Here is a 21,715-nt window from a genome sequence, read left to right on the forward strand (position 1 = left end):
ATTTATTTAGGGAATTACATCTAACTTAACATATTTTCTTTGTTTTAATGGTATGTTTCATTTGATTTATAAGATTTTAAATTATTATAAATGTTCTGCATTTGGACATGAGTATTGAAATGACTTCGATCATTTCATTAAATTAATATATGTTATGTTAGATGTTGTGAAATCTATGTATGCATAAACAATACAATACAATAGACACAAAAAAGCATAAACATGACACATGCTACATTCTCAAAAACACACTAAAAAAAAGTAATTTTATTTTTATCAAATTGAGTAACTTTATCACATGTTTACTTTTTTTCAAATTTAAAAAATCTCTTTTCATTTCTTGTTCTCACTTTAATAAACTCCACAACTTTTTTTCTCAGCATCTCTCCTTGTTACACTCTTTGCTATAAGCAAATCTTATGTTTTTTTTATTCTCACTCTCTTCAGAAACTATCTCAAAATTTTCATCTTAGATTTATCTCTTTTTATTTTGATGATTTTTTATGCAAATTGTAGAACCTAGGGACTAATCAATTTTTTATTTCAAAGGATATTCTTTTTATGAAACAATCTTTGTTTTCAATGACATGACTTATTATAAATATTATTGTCTTTATTTGAAAACGTTGTAACCCTTTTGACCTATTAAAAAAATAAATTTTAAATATAATTCAATTCTTATAAAATAAGTTTGTAAAATGAATTTTTTATCCACATATATACTAATGTTATCTCTCGTTGATACGAGACTTTCAACATGTCTAAAATTTCATATTTTGTCTTTAGATATTTTTGTTTAATAATATTGAATTCTTTGTTTAGATATAATATAAAGTATCTAATATAATATATAAAAAATAATATTATTTTTTAAAATAATTATTAAGTTGTATTCAAATACTTTGTATAAAAATCATAAAATAAAAACACTTGAATTTTTCAATAACATCAAACATCAAAGTTATACAAGAATAAGTAATGTAAATAAAAGTTAAGAATCAGGAACATATTAAAAAAAAATAAAATTGAAGCCTTAATTTATTATATGTGGGTTCACTAAGAAATTTGTATGAGTTTGGTATTTGACATTTATGCAGCCAGAAGTTGATGTTATTGATGTTATTGATTCTAGTTGATCTTACTTCCCAACAAGCCACTAAAAAAACGGCATTTATTACGTCCAATCTTCTCTCAGCCCCTCATCTCCGGAACTTGCATTACAAGCTGTGCATTTATATACACCATTCAAGTCATTTTCAAACCAAATATTATTTTATTTATTTTCTATTTGTATTACAAAATTGATGTTGTTTTGTATTTTATTATGAGATTTTATGTTTAATTATTTTCTATTTTAAATTTTATTGTTTTTATTCTAGTGTTGGTGAGATATAAACTTCATTTTTTAAACAATTAAATGTATTCAGTAATCTTATTTTAATTAAAAAATAAATCAGTTTGCGAAGTGGTCCATAACCTTCATGGATTTTGGGGATTTTTATGTACTGGAAATATTTAACTTGTGTGAACTATTTTTAGTGCAGATTTTTGCATATGGATCTCTCATATACACATTTCTACTTATAACCATGCATTAATTACAAACGAGGATGTGTTATTTTAGAACATATTTGAAAAATGATTTTTTTATGATAAAAATAAAGAATGAAACAAACTTCTTCATTTCATTCTTCTTTTAACTTTTTTCTAATCAAAAGTGTTATAGAACAAAATAAGTTCATTAAAAGATGTCACCCAATATAAATGAAAAGTCGAAATGATTAAACCCTCACTATACATATATTGCACAACTATTGAAGTTTTATTAAAGAATATGAATTTAATAATGGCCACAATTTTTTGTTTGGAAAGCAAATTTGCTTCTTTTAGGAAAAATATTTTTTGAAAACATTTTGATCGCGTTGGAGAAGAGATTTGAAGAGGTGCAGGAAGTAATTGTCCACAACTGGTGTTACACAAATTGAGATTTGAAGACCCTTTTATGAGTTGGGCCTGCAAGAGTACTCTAGCACCCACGACCTTTGAACCAATTAAATTAAGTCAAGTGTTATCTTTAATAGTTTATCTATAAGTTAACTAGTTACTTCTTATAAATATGGATATTTTAATTAAATTTTTATTAAATTTTTTAATTTTATTTAATATTTAAAGTTTATATCTTTTAATTAAATGTTTTTGTTAGATTTTATTGTTAATTAGAGTAACATGCTTATTTCTTTGCAGAGTCCTAATTTAAGTACATTCATATAAAACATTAAATAATTAATTAACTTTTAAGTTTCTAAATGTTTAATTATTTTTAATTAAATTTTTAATTTTTTTTATTCTGTGTTTAAAATTTGTATATTTTTCAAATGAACTGCTATTGCAAAATTGAGTGATATGTCAGTTTAATTTTACAGTTTAAAGCCGAATACAACGAACTTCAACCATAAATCTTTATATAACCTTCCCCTGTTACAATATTTTGCAACTGTAGAAACATATGAAAAAAGTTATATATATATATATATATATATATATATATATATATATATATATCTAATTATGTGGTTAAAAGGATAATATAATTATTACGTTTATGAATAAAAAATATTTTTTTGCATGATTAATTTTCATCATAAAGATGCATTTCTTGTTTATAACAATTTTTGTAGTCTGTTTAATTCATGCCTAGAAGATGAAAATTTTCAAAACAAAATCCAATAACCAAATTTTGAAATGTTAGATATTAAAAGCATCTTAGTTTTGCATGTCAATTTAAATGCATTAAAAGTCCAGTCACACTAACACGTATCAATTTTCATTTTCATTTTCCAATGTTTGATTTAGTTGCATTTTAATGCATCTTCTAGAAAATTGTGTTGTTGAAGCAGTTTAAATTCAAATTAGCTACACTATTAATAATAATAATAATAATAATAATAATAATAATAATAATAAAATAGATGATTTAATGTAAATAATTTGTTATAATCAATTTGTCACTTTGGATAACTTTTATTGTTTATTTGTAATGTTTAGGTAAATCATTTTAATTAGAATTTTATTTTAGTAAGGATTTTTTATTTTACTTTTGGAAATGGTATTTATAAAATATTTTTTTTATCAGCAAATATTAAAATATGAAGAGGTATACTAGTTTTGAAATGGAAGATCATGTGTGATTGTTTTTCGCTATGATAAAATTGTTGTTCCTTTCTTCTAAATGCCCTTTTTTAAGTCTTTTGGGTAATACTATAAATTTATAAACCGAAACGATACATTTTTTCGATGTCTTGTATTAAAAGAAAAGAAACAAAAACTTTACAATCTTACCTTTAGAAGAAGACAAATCCAATGAAAAAACAATATGAGAAGATGAAACGTTTGAAGGAACACAAAAACATAAATACTTGTATTACGAGAAAAAAAATATATAAATAAAAATTATAAAAATAGAATAAAATATTTGTTTGCTAATAACATAGAAAGCATTCTGATCTATTTTTAGAATACTTTTTTCTTTAATTCCTTGTGTTGTTTTAATGTCAGAAAGAAATTTATAATACAAAAATGTGCAAAAAAAATCCAATTTAAATGGAAAAAAATATATTACCATGGAGAAACAATAAAAATTATGTATTTTTTTTTATTGATCCATCACAGCTAAACAAAACCAAATAAATAAAAAAATGTTAGAAAATGACATTTTGCGTAAGAAGGCAATGAAAACAAAACATACAGAGGTTGATATTGTGTTTTGGTGTATAAAACTCAATTCATGTGATATATATATTTTTAAAATTTTTTAATTTGAATTTGCTATAAATTTGAATTAAGATGCATATTAGACTATCGAGGTCATAACATAGAATAATATAGTGATTATAATTAGTTAATTATTAGTATATAAACTGTATTAATTATTTGTAGTTACTTTACAGTAAATATAAATTATTAATAAGATAAATTCATTTTATCTCTGCCTACTTTTGGGAAAATATGACTAACATGTTACTCAACTAAGTGAAAGTTAATTAAATTAAAAATTCTGATGTTGGATCACACTAATATCAAGAATAGTTAACCTAAATGTTTAATAAGATCTAGATAAAAAAGAATTCTAATATAAGAATACAAACAGTATTATCTAAACTAATTATATGGTTGAAATTAATTAATTAATTTATTGGTAACATTAATATTGCCATTAATTTAATATATATATATATATATATAAAATAAATACTTTAAATTCATCTGTTCTATTTTTTAGCCTATTAACTGATGAAACTTCATTTAAAAGTATCTTTATAGTAAAAAAATGCAACTTATCATTTGAAGAGATTACAGAAAAGGTTAACATTAATGCATATAAAAATAAAATTTTAAAATGGTGATCATATAAGGGATTAAAAGCAATAAACGGAGGAAAATATTTAACATTATTGTCATGTTAATATTTAAATATATTAAATATTAAATATTTAATTAAATAGTACTACTAATTAGTATGCTTCAGCATTAATGAATATATTAAATATATTATGCTCAACATTAAATAATATAACTATTAAAGATTAAATATATAAATATATTCAGTATATTAGTATTCCGTACTTATAATATTATTTTAATATTTTAGTACCAATCGTTTTAATTATATTATAATAAATACTCCATGAATATTTATTGTATAATTTTTAGTTTAATTGTGCTTTTAAAATATAGGAAGAATCCAATTTTAGCTTTCCAAGAAAAAAAATCATTTTAATTTTAAATTTGTTTAAGAAATACTATTTTAATCTCTAAAAAATTTATCATTTAAAAAACTAGAAACAGTTTTGGAAAAATCATTTTGATTCAGTTTAGATAAAAAGTTAATTTTTAAATTTTGAGAAAATAAAAATAATCAACACACTTTTACATTATTTTTATTTTTTAATTTCACTTGGAATTAAAACATTATTTTATATGTTTAAATAAAAAAGGAAAAAGGGAAGTGAGAGTATTCAAAAGTAATTAAAAGAGAAAATAAAAAAAGAAAAAATCCTCTTAATGGGTAAGGTCACAATAATATTAAATAAATAATTGATTATTGAATAAGTTGCCGTTAACTACACATGAAATAAAGATTCGCTGATCTACGGTGCAATGTAATACAATGATGGCGCCTAATGGGGATACCCCAACCGCACGATGGCAGCATGCGTAATTCATCTTTCGAGTGTATCTATTAACTGAGTATTTAACGGTGAGATATCTATGGAAAGTGGTTCCCACACGTTTATGCACCGTACTCAATATTTTGGAATGGTTTAATTAAAGTTTTAAAATTTAATAAATCATTAATTATTATTATTATTTAATTAGTTTCTCACACTGCACTTAACGTTTGGGCAATAACACTAAACTGAAAGTACCTTGTTTTGTGCCTGTTTTTCGCTCTTATTCTTGCAAGTTCCCATGGCTTTTCTCTGACTCTTTAACTTCGCGTTACTGTGTCTGTGATGAACGGACACCTCCAGGTTCTTATTTTCGGCTAATGTCGATGCTCTGGCGCTGAAGAAAAGTATCATTGAGTAAGTGTAGGGTTACGGAGTTTGGTTAGTTGTTTGATTTATTGTGCCGGTTTGAATAATTTGTGTGTTTCGAAACCTATCATTGTGCAGAATCGTTTGCATGCTTCTTTCTGAAATTTAAACTTGTTAAGCTTCAGTTTTCTATGCAGGAATCAGAGCTCATTCTCGTTTGCTGTTGGTTTGTTGCTGATTAGTTGCTGCTGCTGGCATTGGTGGTGCGTGCCATTTTGAGTCAATTTCTTTGTGAATATCGTTTTGTAGGTTGTCGTTTTCACTCTAGAGAGTTGGTTGAACTAGTGGATCTGATTGAAGGCCACTACGGCTCTGTCACTGGTTCTTTGTGCTTCACTGGACTTATTTTATATGTTCATGTGCAATGTTGTTTGCCAGTTGTGTCTGTTCAGAGCTTAATTAAGATATCTGGTTTAAATACAAAACTGAAAGAGAGAGAAGGGATGAAGTGTACTTGATAAACTCTGTCTGTGTGGTGGCTAGTTTATTCTTAAGAAAGAAAAGATTAATAAATAGATGATTCATATCATATCTAAGAAACTGGTAAGTGGCTTTTGTTGACATAAACTTAAGTAAATTTTGATGAAGAGACCTACGTTTTTTTGTTGTTAATCATGAATGCCATTAATTCATGCAGTTTTTACCATTTTTATGAATTTACATGTATATTATACATTATATAAACTGTATAAATTATTTCAAAATTGTGGCTGTTCTGCAATCCTGTGAAAGTATTTTGGGGGCTGGTCGCTAAGAACCACTATGCCTAAGTGAACCAGTGAACCTTGTCTAGTGGTTTCAAGTGATCCATGTAGCCAACCTCCCACAGTGGAATAAGACTTTTGTTGTTGTTGCTGCTGCTGCACCTTGCGTAATTATAAAACTCAGTTGCTACACTATCTTCATTAATTCATTGTCAGTGGTTCACTTTTTTTATGTTCTGAGTATATAATGATACAACTGTCTTCATAGAACAAGTTAGTGCGGTGGCTTCTGGTTTTTTTAGGAACACTTTGGCACTATGAAAAATTTACAACTCACTAGAACTAATTGATGCCATACTTGTGTTGTCTTCAATTTCCTACAACCATCGTATTATCATCTCGCCGTCTAATTTTCAACAAGACAATGTTCCTCTGTTCCTTGGACTTCAGTTTGGAATGTGAAAGCATCTGTAATGTATGTTGTTATGTGATAGGTTTCAGTAAGTGCAACAGACTACTACAACATTGATAAAAATATTTTCAGCATAGATTATCAATTACCTGTTCTCATTTACTTCTGTATAACCTTTTGGTGTGGATGATTTCTTTTTTAAATGTTTATTTTTTTGAGAACGAACTAACATTGGAAGTCTTTTACAGATTGTTATGGTGTGACAATTCAGAGGAATCCCAGTTGAATTAATTGTATTACAAACATTTGTGCTGTAATGCTAAATGTGAATTTACACCCAGAATTTGCAAATAGTTCCTGCCCTTTCCCTCTGCGTGTTTGGCAAGCTTTTCCTAAGACATGCGGTCGTGGTGGGGAAAGTCTTCTTCCAAAGAGGTGAAAAGGAAGGAAAACAGGGAAAGTATTATTCACACCATACAGCGGAAATTAAAGAATGCTTCTGAAGAGAAATGCAATAATAAATCTGTAAGATCAAGGAGATATCGTGATGATGCCATCTCCAAAAAGGGTTCTAGATCTCTTGCACCTTCAAGATCACCATCACCTTCTACACATGTATCCCGATGTCAAAGTTTTGCAGAGAGGCCTCTCTCTCAACCACTCCCATTACCAGGGTCACTCCCATTACCAGGGTCACATCTTTCGGATGCCATTGCTGCAAATTCTGGGGTTATTTTAACATCAAAACTTGATAGAGCCATAAACTCAAAGCCATCTCTATATTTTCCCCTTCCAATACCTGGTTTTGTTTCAAACAAGCAAGACGCTACTGATATGGAAGGAGAAATAGCCACTGCATCTGTTTCTAGTGAAAGCTCAATTGATAGTGGCAACTCATTTGATTCGCCGCATTTTGTTAGTCCTCTGGCTTCTGATTATGAAAATGGAAACCGAGCCACCATTAATAGTTCTTTTAGGTAGTTTTGTTTCCTTCTAGATACATTTTTTTATATGCTTTCCGTTTATTTACCTCTTCTTTTTGTTTCTTCTGTTACTAAATTTATTTCTATTTTCCTGAAGTCTGGTGCGCAAGAACCAACCTCTTATTACTATCCAAAGAAACTCAAGAACATTCTCAAAAACAAGTCCTAAGTTGTGCAATAATAAGCCACTGTCTACCTCACCAAGAGGGGTTCCATTACACCTGCAAAATCTGCAAGTGGCTCGCCCAGGTGGTTTGCGTAGTGCTCCAGGTAGTTCAGTATCAAGTCCTAGAAATCCAATGGGAGCATTTGGTCCTGAACAAATGTTGAATTCTGAATTACAGACAACAAAACCTTATCCAGATATAGCTTCTGGTCACTCCTATAGTCTGGTTTCAGGCCGTAACTCTAATCATATTTCAGTTGGTGGGGATCTTTTGGGACAGATGATTTTGCCTCAAAACAGGTGTAGCCCTGAGTGTTCTCCAATAGTTAGTCCCAGAATGAGAAGCCCTGGTCCCAGTTCTAGGATACAGAGTGGTACTGTGACCCCTCTGCATCCTAAAGCTGGAGGAACTGCAGCAGAAGCACATACAAGACGCCTTGACGATGTGAAACAAAAAAATCATCAGTTACCACTTCCTCCAATAACAGTTACTAAGCCGTGTCCATTTTCTCCAACCTATTCTGCATCAACAACACCTTCAGCCCCTCGTAGTCCTGCCGGATCAGAAACTGCGATAAGCCCAGGTTCGCGCTGGAAAAAAGGGCAGTTGCTTGGAAGGGGAACATTTGGACATGTATATCTTGGTTTTAACAGGTCCGTATCAAGTGTGTGAATTTTTTCTTTTTATTTTTGTGCTCACCTTCTCTTTGAATTATGACACCTGGTACATATGGTCATTTTTTTTCCGTTTTTTATTTTAGTAATAAAAATTTGGGAGTAATCTGTAAAATTTGGGTAGGGTGTAAGTACCAAGGGAGGGGTAGTAAAGCTGTACCAACTTACCCAGGTGCCTGCCATATGTATTCTGCTGTTGGACCAATAATCACTGTATGCGTCATCCAGGAATTCTTAATCAAGCAGATTGTGTTTGAATATGCATTTCTCCACGTTTTACATCACCCTCATCCGTTAATATGTTAGCACTTGTCCTGTTTGAAAGTTGATATTTGTTGTTGTTCATGCTTTGTGTTTTTTTCTGCATTAAATTCTTTCAACTCTTTAATCGTGACGTAGCTCAACTTCTTATGCTCTATAGAGAAAGTGGTGAGATGTGTGCGATGAAGGAGGTAACCCTTTTTTCAGATGATGCTAAATCAAGGGAAAGTGCACAGCAGCTTGGCCAAGTAAGCTTTCTTTTGTAGATTCGGTGGAATACCCTTCTATGATCCATTTTACATGCTTATACTTGCCTTTCCTTTGGAAAGATTAAAATTATGACGCAAGAAAAAAGTCATTTACTTTCCTCAATTGTGTTTACTTGTTTAAACAGTTGAACAAGGGATAATTGTAAATTAATGACATTTTATAATCATAGCGATGAATATTCACACACGTGATGGCATTTGCAGGAAATTGCAATGCTTAGTCGGTTGCGGCATCCAAATATTGTTCAGTATTATGGATCTGAGACGGTATTTATTGAATCTTTTAACTTTATAAAGTAAATGATTTCACTTTCTGAATTTGCTTGCATAAATCGAGACTTCCACACTTGCACAAATCAGTTGTTTTAATTGCTTGTATGTTTTGAGAAACACGATCAAATTTCTTCTTAACTGCAGTTGCAGCAACTACTGTAATTTAGTGCTTCACATGCTGTCAAACTATTGACGATCAATTGTCAAGTTCCGAATGCATTTACTGCTTTATGAAAATTTTATGCCTAAACAGATCGATGACAGACTTTATGTATACTTGGAGTATGTCTCCGGTGGGTCAATCTATAAGCTGGTTAAAGAATATGGCCAGTTAGGTGAAATTGCAATTCGCAATTATACTCGACAAATTTTGTTAGGACTCGCATATTTACACGCGAAGAACACTGTTCACAGGTGAGTTTTATACATATTGTACGTGAAGTCTTCTCATATATTTTTCAATCATTGTAGTCAATATCGCACTGTAGCGAAGTAACTCGGTAGAATGGAGGCTGCTATGGGATTGAAATAGAATAGCGATTTTCAATAGCAGTTGTTGCAGCCGCTAGTGTCTTTTCATGTTCTAAAGCGGCGCTCCCGTTATAAAAAACCCATTTTACCTCTGAGCTTTAGATTTTTGGGGTAAAACTGTTATTTCTTTCCTATTTTCTGGTATATTTTTTTGCTTTAGAAAGTAACAGGGTTTGAAATCCTTCTTCCTTGACCATTCCATAAAAAAGTTACCTTGACTTTTTGTTCCTTCACACTTTACAGCAATTTCTTTTTGTGTTTCCCGCTCTTTCTTCCCATTTTTAATTCTACTAATTTCTTATGTTCTTTTTCTATTAATTTATTGTATGCATAAAACTCCCCAAAAATTATATATAAAGAAATTCATGATAAGTAACAGGTCAGAAGATTGCACATCAATCTAGGAGCAATATAGTAATAAATAAATAAAATGACATGAGTTTCTTTATTTAGTTTGTCTTATTAATTTTAAAAACATCTACCTTACTGCTAGCCCACCCGCTATAGTGTTTTCAAAGGTGGCTGCTATGCGCCAGTCTCCTAGACTAATAACTATGGTTTCAATTCGTATCTATTATTTTAATTATGTTGTGATCTGTGAAATGATTTCACCTGGTCTGATCACTAGATTCTGATCAGGGACATTAAAGGAGCAAACATATTGGTGGACCCTAATGGGCGGATAAAATTGGCAGATTTTGGGATGGCAAAGCATGTAAGAGCATTTAAATGTTTTATTGTGCAATATCTATGACTTTGTAAGAGCATTTAAATGTTTTATTGCGCAGAAGCATTTAAATATTTTATTGCCCCATGTTTGGTGGGTTGGGTTTACACATTTGAACCCATCAGTGCAAGACCCGCCTCTCATAATCAGTGGCTTTTGATAGGTTGAGTTGACCCATCATACTCTCTTTCCTTACTTCGATCCGCACCCTAAACTCATCTCATTCACTATATTGGAAAAATCATTTTTAATTTTTTTATTTAGGTGACTTGGCCTATCAAAAACCTATCCCATCATAAAATGGGGTGCATTGATTTTTCCAACTGCTCCAAAAAAGTGGCCCACCTATCCTGCCCCGTTCATTTGGCGGGAGGGCGACCTGCTTTGCCATCTTTCTAACTCGATATTTCCTATCTTGAATGCTTTGCAGATAAGTGGGCCATCTTGTCCATTTTCTTTCAAAGGAAGTCCTTACTGGATGGCACCTGAGGTCAGGATGATTTCTGCATTAGTTGAAACTTTTTTGTCACTGGTCTTATGGTGTAGTCTATTCTTATCTGTGTTACTGCCTTAATTATGTAGGTTATAAAAAATTCAAATGGTTGTAATCTTGCGGTTGATATATGGAGTCTGGGATGCACCGTTTTGGAGATGGCGACAACAAAACCTCCTTGGAGCCAATATGAAGGGGTGAGTTTGTAGACAGACTAAAGGCATTTTGAATATTAATGTATGTGCATTTGAAATCTATTTTCGGACGCAAATGATTCTTGGTTAAAAACTTGGCGCACATGATTGTCTAGGAACATTGATTGTAACTTGTTTCTGTTGTTTTACACCACATATTTCAAGGTTGCTGCTATGTTTAAGATTGGGAACAGCAAGGAACTTCCGACAATTCCAGATCATCTTTCAGAAGATGGAAAAGATTTTGTAAGGCTTTGTTTGCAAAGGAATCCTCAAAATCGTCCCTCGGCTGCTCAACTTCTAGAGCATTCATTTGTTAAAAATGCTATGTTGGAAAGATCTATTTTATCTGCCGCTCCTTCAGAAGATCCTACTGCTATAATAAATGCAGTGAGATCTCTGGTATGTCATTTCATATAATCATCATTTGTCAAGCTGCATTCATTTTTCAGTTTGTGCATGCCTACGTTGTCTATGAGATCTCACGATTCGTCACTTTGAATTCTTTTAGGTCATTGGACCAGCAAAACGTAATTCATGCTTAGACTCAGAAGTAGCCGGGATCAATCCGCCTAGAAACTTGAAAGCTGGTTCTGGATCAAGGTCTCTTTCAAACTCAAATGGCACACCCTTAAGCATGGGAAAGATCACGATAAAAAATACAACAGTCTTCTTTGTGCATATGAATATTTGTAGCTGTACATGTATTCAAAAGCTAGGAACCTGCATAATTTTAGCACTTATTTTAGGCAAGTAGCTTTATAGTTAAGTTTCAATAGTTGACAAGGAAGGGTGATGATAAAGGCTCTGATGTCATATTGGTCCAATTTATGTTCTTTTTACTTTTTCTTGTTTTATTTACGTACTTTGATATGAAAGAGAAGTTACTGACTTTTTTTGTGCCCTTGTTTCCAGTGATCCTCATGCACCAAGAGAGATCTCTTGTCCCATCTCTCCCTCTTTTCCTTATAAATCATTGCATACAAGTGGAAGGATGTCGCCTCCAATATCTAGCCCTCATACTGCATCAGGCTCATCTTCGCCCCTAACCAGTGGCGGCGGTGCTATTCCATATCATCAGACAAAGCAATCAATAATCTCCCATGAAGTTTCGGGTATGATACAAAAGTCCCATCAGGGTGCTATTCCAATATCTAGCCCTCGTACTGCATCTGGCTCATCTTCGCCCCTAACCAGTGGCGGCGGTGCTATTCCATATCATCAGACAAAGCAATCAATGCTCTCTCATGAAGTTTCGGGTATGATCCAAAAGTCCCATCATGGTGTTATTCCAATATCTAGCCCTCGTACTGCGTCTGGCTCATCTTCACCACTAACCAGTGGCGGTGGTGCAATTCCATTTCATCAGTCAAAGCAACAACTATTCTCACATGAAGTTGTGGGTATGATCCAAAAGTCTCAGAATGGTGCCATTCCAATGTCTAGCTCTCGTACTGCATCTGGCTCTTCTTCACCACTAACCAGCGGTGGAGGCGCTGTTCCATTTCATCAGACAAAGCAACCACTATTCTCACACGAAGTTTTGAGTAGGATCCAAAAGTCTCAGAATGGTGGTGGTGCTCCAATATCTGGCCCTCGTACTGCATCTGGCACATATTCGCCACTAACCAGCGGTGGTGGTGCTATTCCATTTCATCAGATAAAGCAACCACTATTCTCACATGAAGTTTCCGGTATGATTCAAAGGTCTCAGAATGGGTCTATTCCAATATCTAGCCCTCCTACTCCATCTGGCTCATCTTCGCCACTAACCTGTGGGGGAGGAGCTATTCCGTTTCATCAGACAAAGCAGCCACCGTTCTCACATGAAGTTGTGGGTATGACTCAAAGGTCTCAGACTCGTACCGCGTCTGGCTCATCTTCGCCTCTGACCAGTGGCGGCGGTGCTATTCCATTTCATCAGACAAAGCCACAACTATTCTCAAATGAACTCGTGGGTATGATCCAAAGGTCTCTGGATGGTCCTATTCCCACAGCTAGCAATCGTACTGCATGTGGCTCATCTTCGCCACTGACCAGTGGTGGCAGTGCTATTCCATGTCTTCAGACAAAGCAATCACAAATATCACATGAAGTTGTTGGTATGGTACAAAATCCTCAGCATGGTTTTTATTCATTTGGAAATACCCCTCCTCATCAGGGTTCTGAGTATGCGCAGTTTGGGAGAAACTTGCAAACTACACATGCTTACCGGGATGTAGGTTCATCTGACAGTAACCGTTCTAGGAGGGTTGTCCAGGGAGACCCAATTGAATTTCGCGATGGGAAATCATATTTGGCTGATTGCGTGTCACAACAGCTGTTGAGGGATTATGTACGGCTACATGCATGCCTTGATCTTAAATCCGATGCCCCAAATCCTGATCGCACAAATGGCTTATGATGTGCATTCAGTGCTCAGATGGTAGGCATTAAAATTTTGAAGGTTAGCGCATTCGGTTAGTGTAATAGCATAATCATGTAGTGCATTTGGGTAAGAATCGTAAATCTCAATTTTGTTCGGAGTTTCAAAATCGAATACCGTCTGAAGTCTGCGTTTCCTTAGGAGGCGCAACATTCAGTCTTAGCCTTGCGTTAAAACATTTTTTGACCCTCTAAAGGAAATGTAAATTACTAACTTAATTGCTGTCATTTTGCGTTTTATCATCATCCTAGGCCTAGCTGAAAATGGTGGTGGACGCCAAAGCGTATATAAACAGATGCCTATTGTAAATATTGTAGAAAAACGTTATATTTATTTAACAGTTTTCTCCTGTAACTAATTCTCTTCGTTGGTGGGTTTCTTTAACTCATTTGGCCTTATCTATACACTGAATTTTATCAGCATATGCGTGCTTAACTACCGAAACAATTAAAATTTATCTCATCATGCTTTTATTTCCTGAACAATTCAATCGGTTATACATACATTAATGAGGCTACTTGTTTAAATATTGCTGAAGAACTTGGTAGCTTTTAATCCAAGAGAAGGGAATGGAAAGTAACTTTTTAGTTTTTAACTAAGTACATTAAAAAATTTAGTAGAATATTAAGATGTGACAAGGATAATTTTCTTCCCTTTAGAGAAATAGGTGTGGAAGAAAAATAGATTACAATTTAGGTTAAATGTGATATTTGTCATTCAAAATATTTTGAAATGTGTAATTTAAAAAAAAATGAAGACATTTCTAATGCAACAGTCATAAATCCATATTTTCTTTACACTCTTGCCAACCAAGGTAACGTTATCTTCTCGTTTTATCCTCTTTACCAAACACTGAAATTTGCCCAATCGTAAAAAGGCATGGCACATGTGGTAATACTATAGCGATTGCATTGATAGAATTTCCTAAATCCCAAGTACATATACTTCCGAGTACCGATTTTGATATGAATGTAACGAAGTACTTCAACTGGTCAAGTTTGATATAGTATGTACACTGCTTGATTTTTAGGAAGTCTGAGATGTAATTTACTTAAAACTAAAACCTTCAAGATTAAGCTTACGCCACTACAAAATTTCTTATTCTCTGAAATTTCATTTTGAACGAAGCTTCCTCTAATTCAGTCCAGTCAAACAAAGCTTAAGCTACTTTGCATTAGTCAGACTTGAGCTGAATTCCCATAGTTTTTTTGCCAGCTCTGAATCTTTAGCCAGAGAGGTTGGGTCGCCCTTATTGCAATCCATAAAGTATTCACCAGATACTCCCTTCACTTGTGGATGCAATGCCACGTAACACTGAGTTGCAGCTCCCTATAAACATGCCCCAACAATTCAATTATCAAAACACTGGTGTAACATTCAGATTAACAGCATATTCATCACATATATTTTGTATGTACTAAATACCTGTTCAACATTTTTAAGGAAGTACTTGCCCACCATATTAGCAAGGACTGCATAAACCAAGGAGTAGATACATGAAAGAAAGTTCAAATGGTTATGCAAGGAATTTTGTACAGCTATAACATCTGTTTTGCTTATATATATATATATATATATATATATATATATATATATATATATATATATATATATATATATATAGAATTGTAAGCATATTGATATGGATTATTTAGATCAGTCATATAACTATGTCTAATATTTGGTAAACCGGTCATGAGACCTATTTCCAAAATCAAGGATACTATAATAAACACATTAATTGAATGACATATAGATACTAACCATTAACATAACCATGGTATCGCAGAATATTTGTAACAATTGATCCAGGATGAAGGGAGTTGACAGTTATTTCCACTCCTTCTTCCTGAACAAAGGAAACATGCTAGGGTTACATCAAACTAAAACCAACCGTTAGTCAAAAGACCAAAAGGATTGAAAAATCCATTACTGAAGCAGACTATTTACAAACATAGAACACTAAATATTGCAGTAAATAAAGTGGAAACAATGAAATTCCATAACTTGGAGGTGATTTTTAATGAATATAATACCTTCAAGCGCCTTGCAAGCTCCTTTGCATGCAGAATGTTAGCAAGTTTTGATTGTCCATAAGCAAAATAACTGTTGTACCTGATAAAAAACAGATAGAGGTGGAAATTATGCAATTTTTGGAACTCAACAATGGATATGAATAGTATATACATTTATTATGATTTGTTTTATAGCAAAAGCTTTGTAGCAAACGGGGAAAAGGTTTGCCATTGATTTTATTATTCCAATCAGACTGTTACCCTGATTCATCATTGATCATATCAAACAAAATTCCTTCACGGTATGCAAATCTGTGTGCCTCTGATGATAGAATAACTATCCTTCCTTCCTGTTTGCATTCTCGTACTGTTTTTTTCATTGTTTCTAATAAAAGGTTTGTCAAGAGAAAATGACCTACAAAATAGTATTAAATATTAATCTTCAAAATATTTTTTAAAATTATACGACAACACCAAGAAATTTATCAGAAACGAAGTTAGAGAAATCCCACATACCTAAATGATTGGTCGCAAACTGCAATTCAATATTGTCTTGGGAAAGCATGAATGGAGTTGCCATCACCCCTGCATTGTTACTTTAAGGGAAAGAAAGAATATTATTTTTTTCAACTTTTAAATCAGCAAAAGATTATAATTTGTTTCAACTTTAAGTGTGCAATCAACACACAAAAACAAGGAAGTAATTTTACAGGTATAGTTTCTCAAACACTGTCAAACAAGAAAGTATAAAAGTTGGCAAAAACATCTTTCCAGATAGATATGAGCATAACAAAAAGTCATCAATCATTCACACTCAACCACTTGGAGCCAAACAAACAAAACATTACCCAAGTTATCTCAAAACAACTAGAGTTAAGATCTCTTACATTAGAATATTGAGTGAAAGACCAGATGACTTAAAATCTGCTGCAAATTTCCTCACCGATGCCAAAGAGCTTAGATCTAACTCCATAACATCGATTTTAGCCGAGGGAGTTTCCTCAAGAACAGTTTCTTTGACATTATTACCACTGTCCACATTCCTTACTGCCATGACAACATGGACACCGCGGGATGCAAGAACACGGGCGGTCTCCAGGCCAAGACCACTTGATGCTCCTGAAAATGAACTACATAAGTACTGAATCATTCATGATACTTAAAACCAGAGAAATAAATTAAACTAAATTAATTTAATGGTTTATATATATGATCTCATGTGTTCAACAATTCAGAAAAACTAGATACCATCAGAACCAAAGAAAGTTAAACAATCTTGTGTTGTATGTAGTAGTATATGGTATACCAGATAATGTAACATAGTATTTTATTAAGAGATCAAAAGTGTCGTGGCTTCGATGGGGCTATTTTTATACAAAGCTAAGATAAAATGCTACCATTGAAACAAGCCATAAGTGATGCATCATTAAACTACAACACAACATAAGGAAAATAACACTGACAACTTTCAATTCGTCTCATCCACAAAAGGGTTTAAAGTGGACCAAGGCGTTCTCGATCAGACAACGTTAAAAATGTTGACTTGCTTCAAGTGGAAAATCCAATTATACAAACACACAATTTTCTCAGCACCCAGAAACACAGAACAGAATATTTTTATGTAAAGAAAAATAAAAAGGAAAAAGGGAAGAAAAACCTGTGACAATGGCGGTGAGAGCGGTTCCATCAATCCCTTGAGTGACTTGTTCGGCTGTGGAAGTGGCTGAGAACCCCGACGCCCCTTTCCAACCGAGAAACCACATTTTTACTTTCGCACACCAAACAAGTCAAAAACGCAAATCACGTTGAGTTCCGATTTCTGTATAAAACTTACACATACTCAAAAACTTAAAAGTAATTACAATTAACTCTTCATATTTTTGCAAATCACACCTGCAATCCTTAACTTTCTCTGCGTTATGTAAAAAAATGTGATGATATAATATTTTTTAAAATAAAGGATACATTTTTTAATAAAAATAATATTTAATGTAACTAAATATTTTGCTGAGATTTTTTAATGACAATTTAATGTGATTAATGTTATTTCTAATTTTCGGCGACACATATACGTTGTTTCAGTATCAGGATTTACATCTCTTAATAAAAATCAAGCTTTGGTTCGATTAATTTTTAAACAAACCAAAACAATAGTTGGTAGTGTGGATCATTCTAACTATTTGGCGTTGATGTATACATTTAGTTTATTTATTTTAAAATGTATTATTTAAAATAAAATTTATATGACTAAAACGAAGGTGTCACTATTAACTTAACTTTTACCTAAATGATTGTATGATATTTAAATTACTTATAATTGTTTTTCTTAAATATTTTATTTGATAAAGTAATTAAAATATTTCACATTTTTTTAGATAAATTAATTGTGTTTTTCTTTTAAGAGAGAATTTTTATTTTAAAATAAGTATTTTAAATTTAAATTTACAAAAAATATTAGTTCAAATTTAAATATTTAAATAATATTTAATATATATATATATATATATATATATATATATATATATATATATATATAACGTGTATAAAGAGGGATTGATAACTTGTAAAATTTTATTTTTTTTGTGAATTTTATATTTTATTGTTTTAATTATTGAAATATCTTAACATTTTTAAATTTTTTCATCTAGACAACTCATTTTATTTTATGGAATTTTATATTGACCAAATAAACAAATTACTTTTTTAAATTATTTCATCAATACACTATTGTATTATTTTCAAAATAAAAAAATAAAGAATTTTATTTTTATTTTTATTTTTATTTAAAAAAACATTGTTTTTAATTATCCTAACATTTGATTTCTATAAGTTTTATTAAAATTTTATTATTGTTGAGGGCATTGAAAAGTAGAAATAAGTTACTTAAAACATTAAAAATCATGATAAAACTGAAAGTTATTGATGGTGAATTCTTATATCGCTTGAAAATCCTATTCCCTAAGGCATTATAAGATGAGTCTGTAACTCATTCATTAGAAGAGCCTATAGCTGGTTAAAAGCATGTTATTTACCTCTTATTATAAAAAGTCTATCGAGAAAAGATTGTAAATTGAGGAGAAAGACAAAGTAATGATTGCTCTAGAAACTTATTAAATATCAACTCATCAAACCATACCGACTTCGAAACTGTTAAGGATAATTTAAGGGTAGTTACAGATTCAGCATGTAACTAGTTCAAATTTTAAGTTCAAATATCGTAAGTATCCACAAGACTAAAAATATATATAAGCATGTTTTATATTTTGCAAGTCTGACAAGTCTAGAAACAATACATACATTCTAAAAAACGTCTCAAACAGAAAAATGATTAATCTAGTATTGATTGTTATAATTTGGGTCACGGTACTATGATAATTTAGTTTTTCCAATTTACTTTAGTGTTGTTATTTTATTACAACTTCTCCTCTCACCAAATCTACCACTTTGGTTTTTTACCATCTTTAATGTGTATCCACTCTCATCTTTTTTGAAAAACCAAACTTGTTATGAGGTTTTCATTGAAATCCAAGTAAGCAAGAGATCAAAATCGTTAAGTGTTTTAGTGAAATTTGTTCACAAAATTAACAATCTTTACATAATTGTCTTCATCAATGCTTGACCTTGAAAACACTCCAATTAGATTAAAAAACGAGTGTTTGCTGACTCTGGACCAAAAACCTCAAATTGAATCGATTTAATTATGGATAACATTAGGAAATCGACCCCGACTAAATTCTTAAGAATAATTATTTCTAATGATCAAATGTAATTCAAGCATAACTATTTATTACTTCTAGAGTAATTGTCATTTATGTTGTTAACCTAACATGAATTTCCATGATTACACTAACAAATATACTTCCACGGTCTAGATGTGAGGGAAGAAACTTTTACTTTCTTTAGAACTGAAAATTGAAAACGAGTAAATGATATTAAGTTAAAATAAAAGCAACTAAAATGCATGTAAAGTATACGAAATTCGTTGAAGAAACATATTGGATGTGCAAATGGGCACACAAATGTAAGTGATGCTGGAAAGTTAAAGTGATTCAAAAGTAAAAAAGCTTGAATGGAAATGAAAAATCATTTCTTGAAAGGATAAAGGTTAGAATTAAAGTGTTGAAATGAAAGGTGCTAAAAGCAAATGAAGAACTTTGATTGAAGTTCATTTAATTCCTTAATAACAACTTCTACAAATTTCTTGTCATAACTTTTAAGCATCATCATGGTTAACTGTCTTCAATATATATCATTCATAACTTTTCTGCATAGCATTGTGCAGATCTGAGTCTTCAACACATATTCTTAAAGTCCTCTAACATTTAATAAGCACTTCTTTTGTTTCGTACATAAATTACGTTTTGGAGAAACTCTCTCTGATAGGAGAAAAATAAGATGAATTTTCTTTATATATATTTATTTTATCTATTGAGACAGTATGATAATAAAGGAACAATCCATTAAAATAAAAGAATATAGATAAAAGAGATGGTTTGAGAGTGTGAGAAATACAATATGAAGGAAGTAACAACCAGGTCATAATTTACATCCATAAAGGATCCATTAACACAAAAAGATTCACATGATGAATTTGGAAATTAAGCAGACAGCAGATGCATAAACAACAATTAAATGAAGCAAGCACGTGGAAGAATGAAGAATGAAGATCCTAAGCCCTTGCCTTGAAAGGAATGGCTCGGATAACTATCTGGTGATACAAAGCAGCAAGAGCAGCTCCAATGAAAGGTCCAACCCAGAAAATCCACTGCAAAACCACACAACCAGAAATTATATCACTAATCAGAACAGAACAAAATTTCAAGTCTTGGAAAAAATTATGTAAGAAAGGAAGAACATATACTTGGTCATCCCATGCATGGTCCCTGTTGTAGATAATGGCTGCTCCCAGACTCCTAGCAGGGTTAATGCCAGTTCCTGTGATGGGAATGGTGGCCAAGTGGACCAAGAACACAGCAAATCCAATGGGAAGTGGAGCCAAAATCTGCAATTATGTCATACCATAAATTAACCACATTCATAGCATAAGTTAATTGAATGCATGCAGTGTAGAAAGAGAAAGGGCAGACATACAGGAACGTGAGAGTCTCTGGCGTTTCTCTTTGCATCAGTTGCAGAGAAAACGGTGTAGACAAGAACAAAAGTGCCAATAATCTCAGCTCCAAGTCCATCACCCTTGGTGTATCCAGAGTTCACAAAATTTGCTCCACCTTTGAACAACTCATACCTACCATTACCCTCAAATCCCTTCACCACACCAGCCCCACATATGGCTCCGAGACACTGCATGATAATGTAGAACAGTGCCCTTGTTAGGGACAACTTCCTCGCCAAAAACAGACCAAAGGTCACGGCTGGGTTGATGTGTCCCCCTGCAACCACAACAAATGCAGATCTGGCTTAGTTCCATTACATTTGTCTAATAATACTGTCGAAGTAATGAAAAACAACCTCGTATCATGCCTTAAACTTTGGAATTGAAGTAGATCCAAAAGTCTGGGAAGATGATGTACCTGAAATTCCAGCAGTGCAGTAGACAAGGGCAAAGATCATGCCACCGAAGGACCAAGCAATGCCTTGAATGCCAACAGAGGAACACTTGGAAGAGGACCTGTTGACACCCATGACAGTTAAGATGGTTATGTAGAGGAATAAGAAGGTGGCGACAAACTCAGCAATCCCAGCTCTGTAGAAGGACCATGATTTGAGCTCACCAGGCTCAAACAATGGAGCCGGTGGTGGCTCCTTGTAGTCCTTGTCACCCTGTGCTGCTGTACCCAATGGCTGCCTCTCTGAGAACTTGTTCGCTCCAACCTTAACATCTTCCTCTTTACTCTCCATTTTCACTCTGCAACAACTCTCACACCCTTTCCTTTCTCTGCTTAATCTCTCTCTCTCTCTGTTCCAAATTTTAATAACCTACCTAGGGTTCCAGCACTCCTTTATATACTGCAAGGAAACTCAAAAATCTA

At 32.3% G+C, this 21,715-nt stretch overlaps 3 protein-coding genes across 4 annotated transcripts; 1 reads left to right on the forward strand and 2 right to left on the reverse strand.

Moving 5' to 3' along the window:
* The first annotated feature begins 5,411 nt into the window (after window positions 1–5,411).
* YDA (Protein kinase superfamily protein) lies at window positions 5,412–14,068 on the forward strand. 2 transcript variants are annotated; one of them, XM_028061963.2, is made up of 13 exons: window positions 5,412–5,585; window positions 5,723–5,800; window positions 6,962–7,690; window positions 7,794–8,516; window positions 8,959–9,046; window positions 9,272–9,334; window positions 9,594–9,754; window positions 10,511–10,586; window positions 11,029–11,088; window positions 11,181–11,288; window positions 11,451–11,687; window positions 11,797–11,888; window positions 12,201–14,068. In XM_028061963.2, exons 3-13 carry the CDS (start codon window positions 7,113–7,115, stop codon window positions 13,687–13,689), a joined length of 3,675 nt encoding a protein of 1,224 aa, XP_027917764.2. In that variant the 5' UTR covers window positions 5,412–5,585; window positions 5,723–5,800; window positions 6,962–7,112; the 3' UTR covers window positions 13,690–14,068. The 2 variants fall into 2 exon arrangements, with proteins under 2 accessions (XP_027917764.2, XP_085527773.1); XM_085671647.1 differs by having other exon boundaries at window positions 11,451–11,675.
* A 529-nt stretch (window positions 14,069–14,597) lies between these two features.
* LOC114176105 (NAD(P)-binding Rossmann-fold superfamily protein) lies at window positions 14,598–17,642 on the reverse strand. Its single transcript, XM_028061037.2, has 8 exons — window positions 17,383–17,642; window positions 16,613–16,844; window positions 16,242–16,321; window positions 15,987–16,140; window positions 15,747–15,825; window positions 15,475–15,559; window positions 15,136–15,182; window positions 14,598–15,039 (listed from the first exon to the last, which is right to left on the reverse strand). Exons 1-8 carry the CDS (start codon window positions 17,486–17,488, stop codon window positions 14,875–14,877), a joined length of 948 nt encoding a protein of 315 aa, XP_027916838.2. The 5' UTR covers window positions 17,489–17,642; the 3' UTR covers window positions 14,598–14,874.
* A 2,543-nt stretch (window positions 17,643–20,185) lies between these two features.
* Window positions 20,186–21,662, reverse strand: LOC114174872 (putative aquaporin PIP1-2). Its single transcript, XM_028059601.2, has 4 exons — window positions 21,257–21,662; window positions 20,817–21,115; window positions 20,587–20,727; window positions 20,186–20,490 (listed from the first exon to the last, which is right to left on the reverse strand). Exons 1-4 carry the CDS (start codon window positions 21,582–21,584, stop codon window positions 20,395–20,397), a joined length of 864 nt encoding a protein of 287 aa, XP_027915402.1. The 5' UTR covers window positions 21,585–21,662; the 3' UTR covers window positions 20,186–20,394.
* Between the last annotated feature and the right edge of the window lie 53 nt (window positions 21,663–21,715).

The sequence above is a fragment of the Vigna unguiculata genome, chromosome 3 (genome assembly GCF_037176805.1).
Source record: "Vigna unguiculata cultivar grain cowpea cultivar isolate G323 ecotype 2 chromosome 3, ASM3717680v1, whole genome shotgun sequence".
NCBI lineage: Eukaryota > Viridiplantae > Streptophyta > Magnoliopsida > Fabales > Fabaceae > Vigna > Vigna unguiculata.

Coding starts and splice junctions, on each gene's coding strand:
- YDA (XM_028061963.2), top strand. CDS start 7,113: ATGCGGTCGTGGTGGGGAAAGTCTTCTTCCAAAGAGGTGAAAAGGAAG. Junction 9,335..9,593: donor AGTATTATGGATCTGAGACG/GTATTTATTGAA, acceptor ATGCCTAAACAG/ATCGATGACAGACTTTATGT. Junction 11,688..11,796: donor TAAATGCAGTGAGATCTCTG/GTATGTCATTTC, acceptor GAATTCTTTTAG/GTCATTGGACCAGCAAAACG.
- LOC114176105 (XM_028061037.2), bottom strand. CDS start 17,488: ATGTGGTTTCTCGGTTGGAAAGGGGCGTCGGGGTTCTCAGCCACTTCC. Junction 16,322..16,612: donor CTTTCACTCAATATTCTAAT/GTAAGAGATCTT, acceptor TTTCCCTTAAAG/TAACAATGCAGGGGTGATGG. Junction 15,826..15,986: donor ATGATCAATGATGAATCAGG/GTAACAGTCTGA, acceptor GTTTTTTATCAG/GTACAACAGTTATTTTGCTT.
- LOC114174872 (XM_028059601.2), bottom strand. CDS start 21,584: ATGGAGAGTAAAGAGGAAGATGTTAAGGTTGGAGCGAACAAGTTCTCA. Junction 21,116..21,256: donor CTGCACTGCTGGAATTTCAG/GTACATCATCTT, acceptor TTGTGGTTGCAG/GGGGACACATCAACCCAGCC. Junction 20,491..20,586: donor ACCATGCATGGGATGACCAA/GTATATGTTCTT, acceptor GTGGTTTTGCAG/TGGATTTTCTGGGTTGGACC.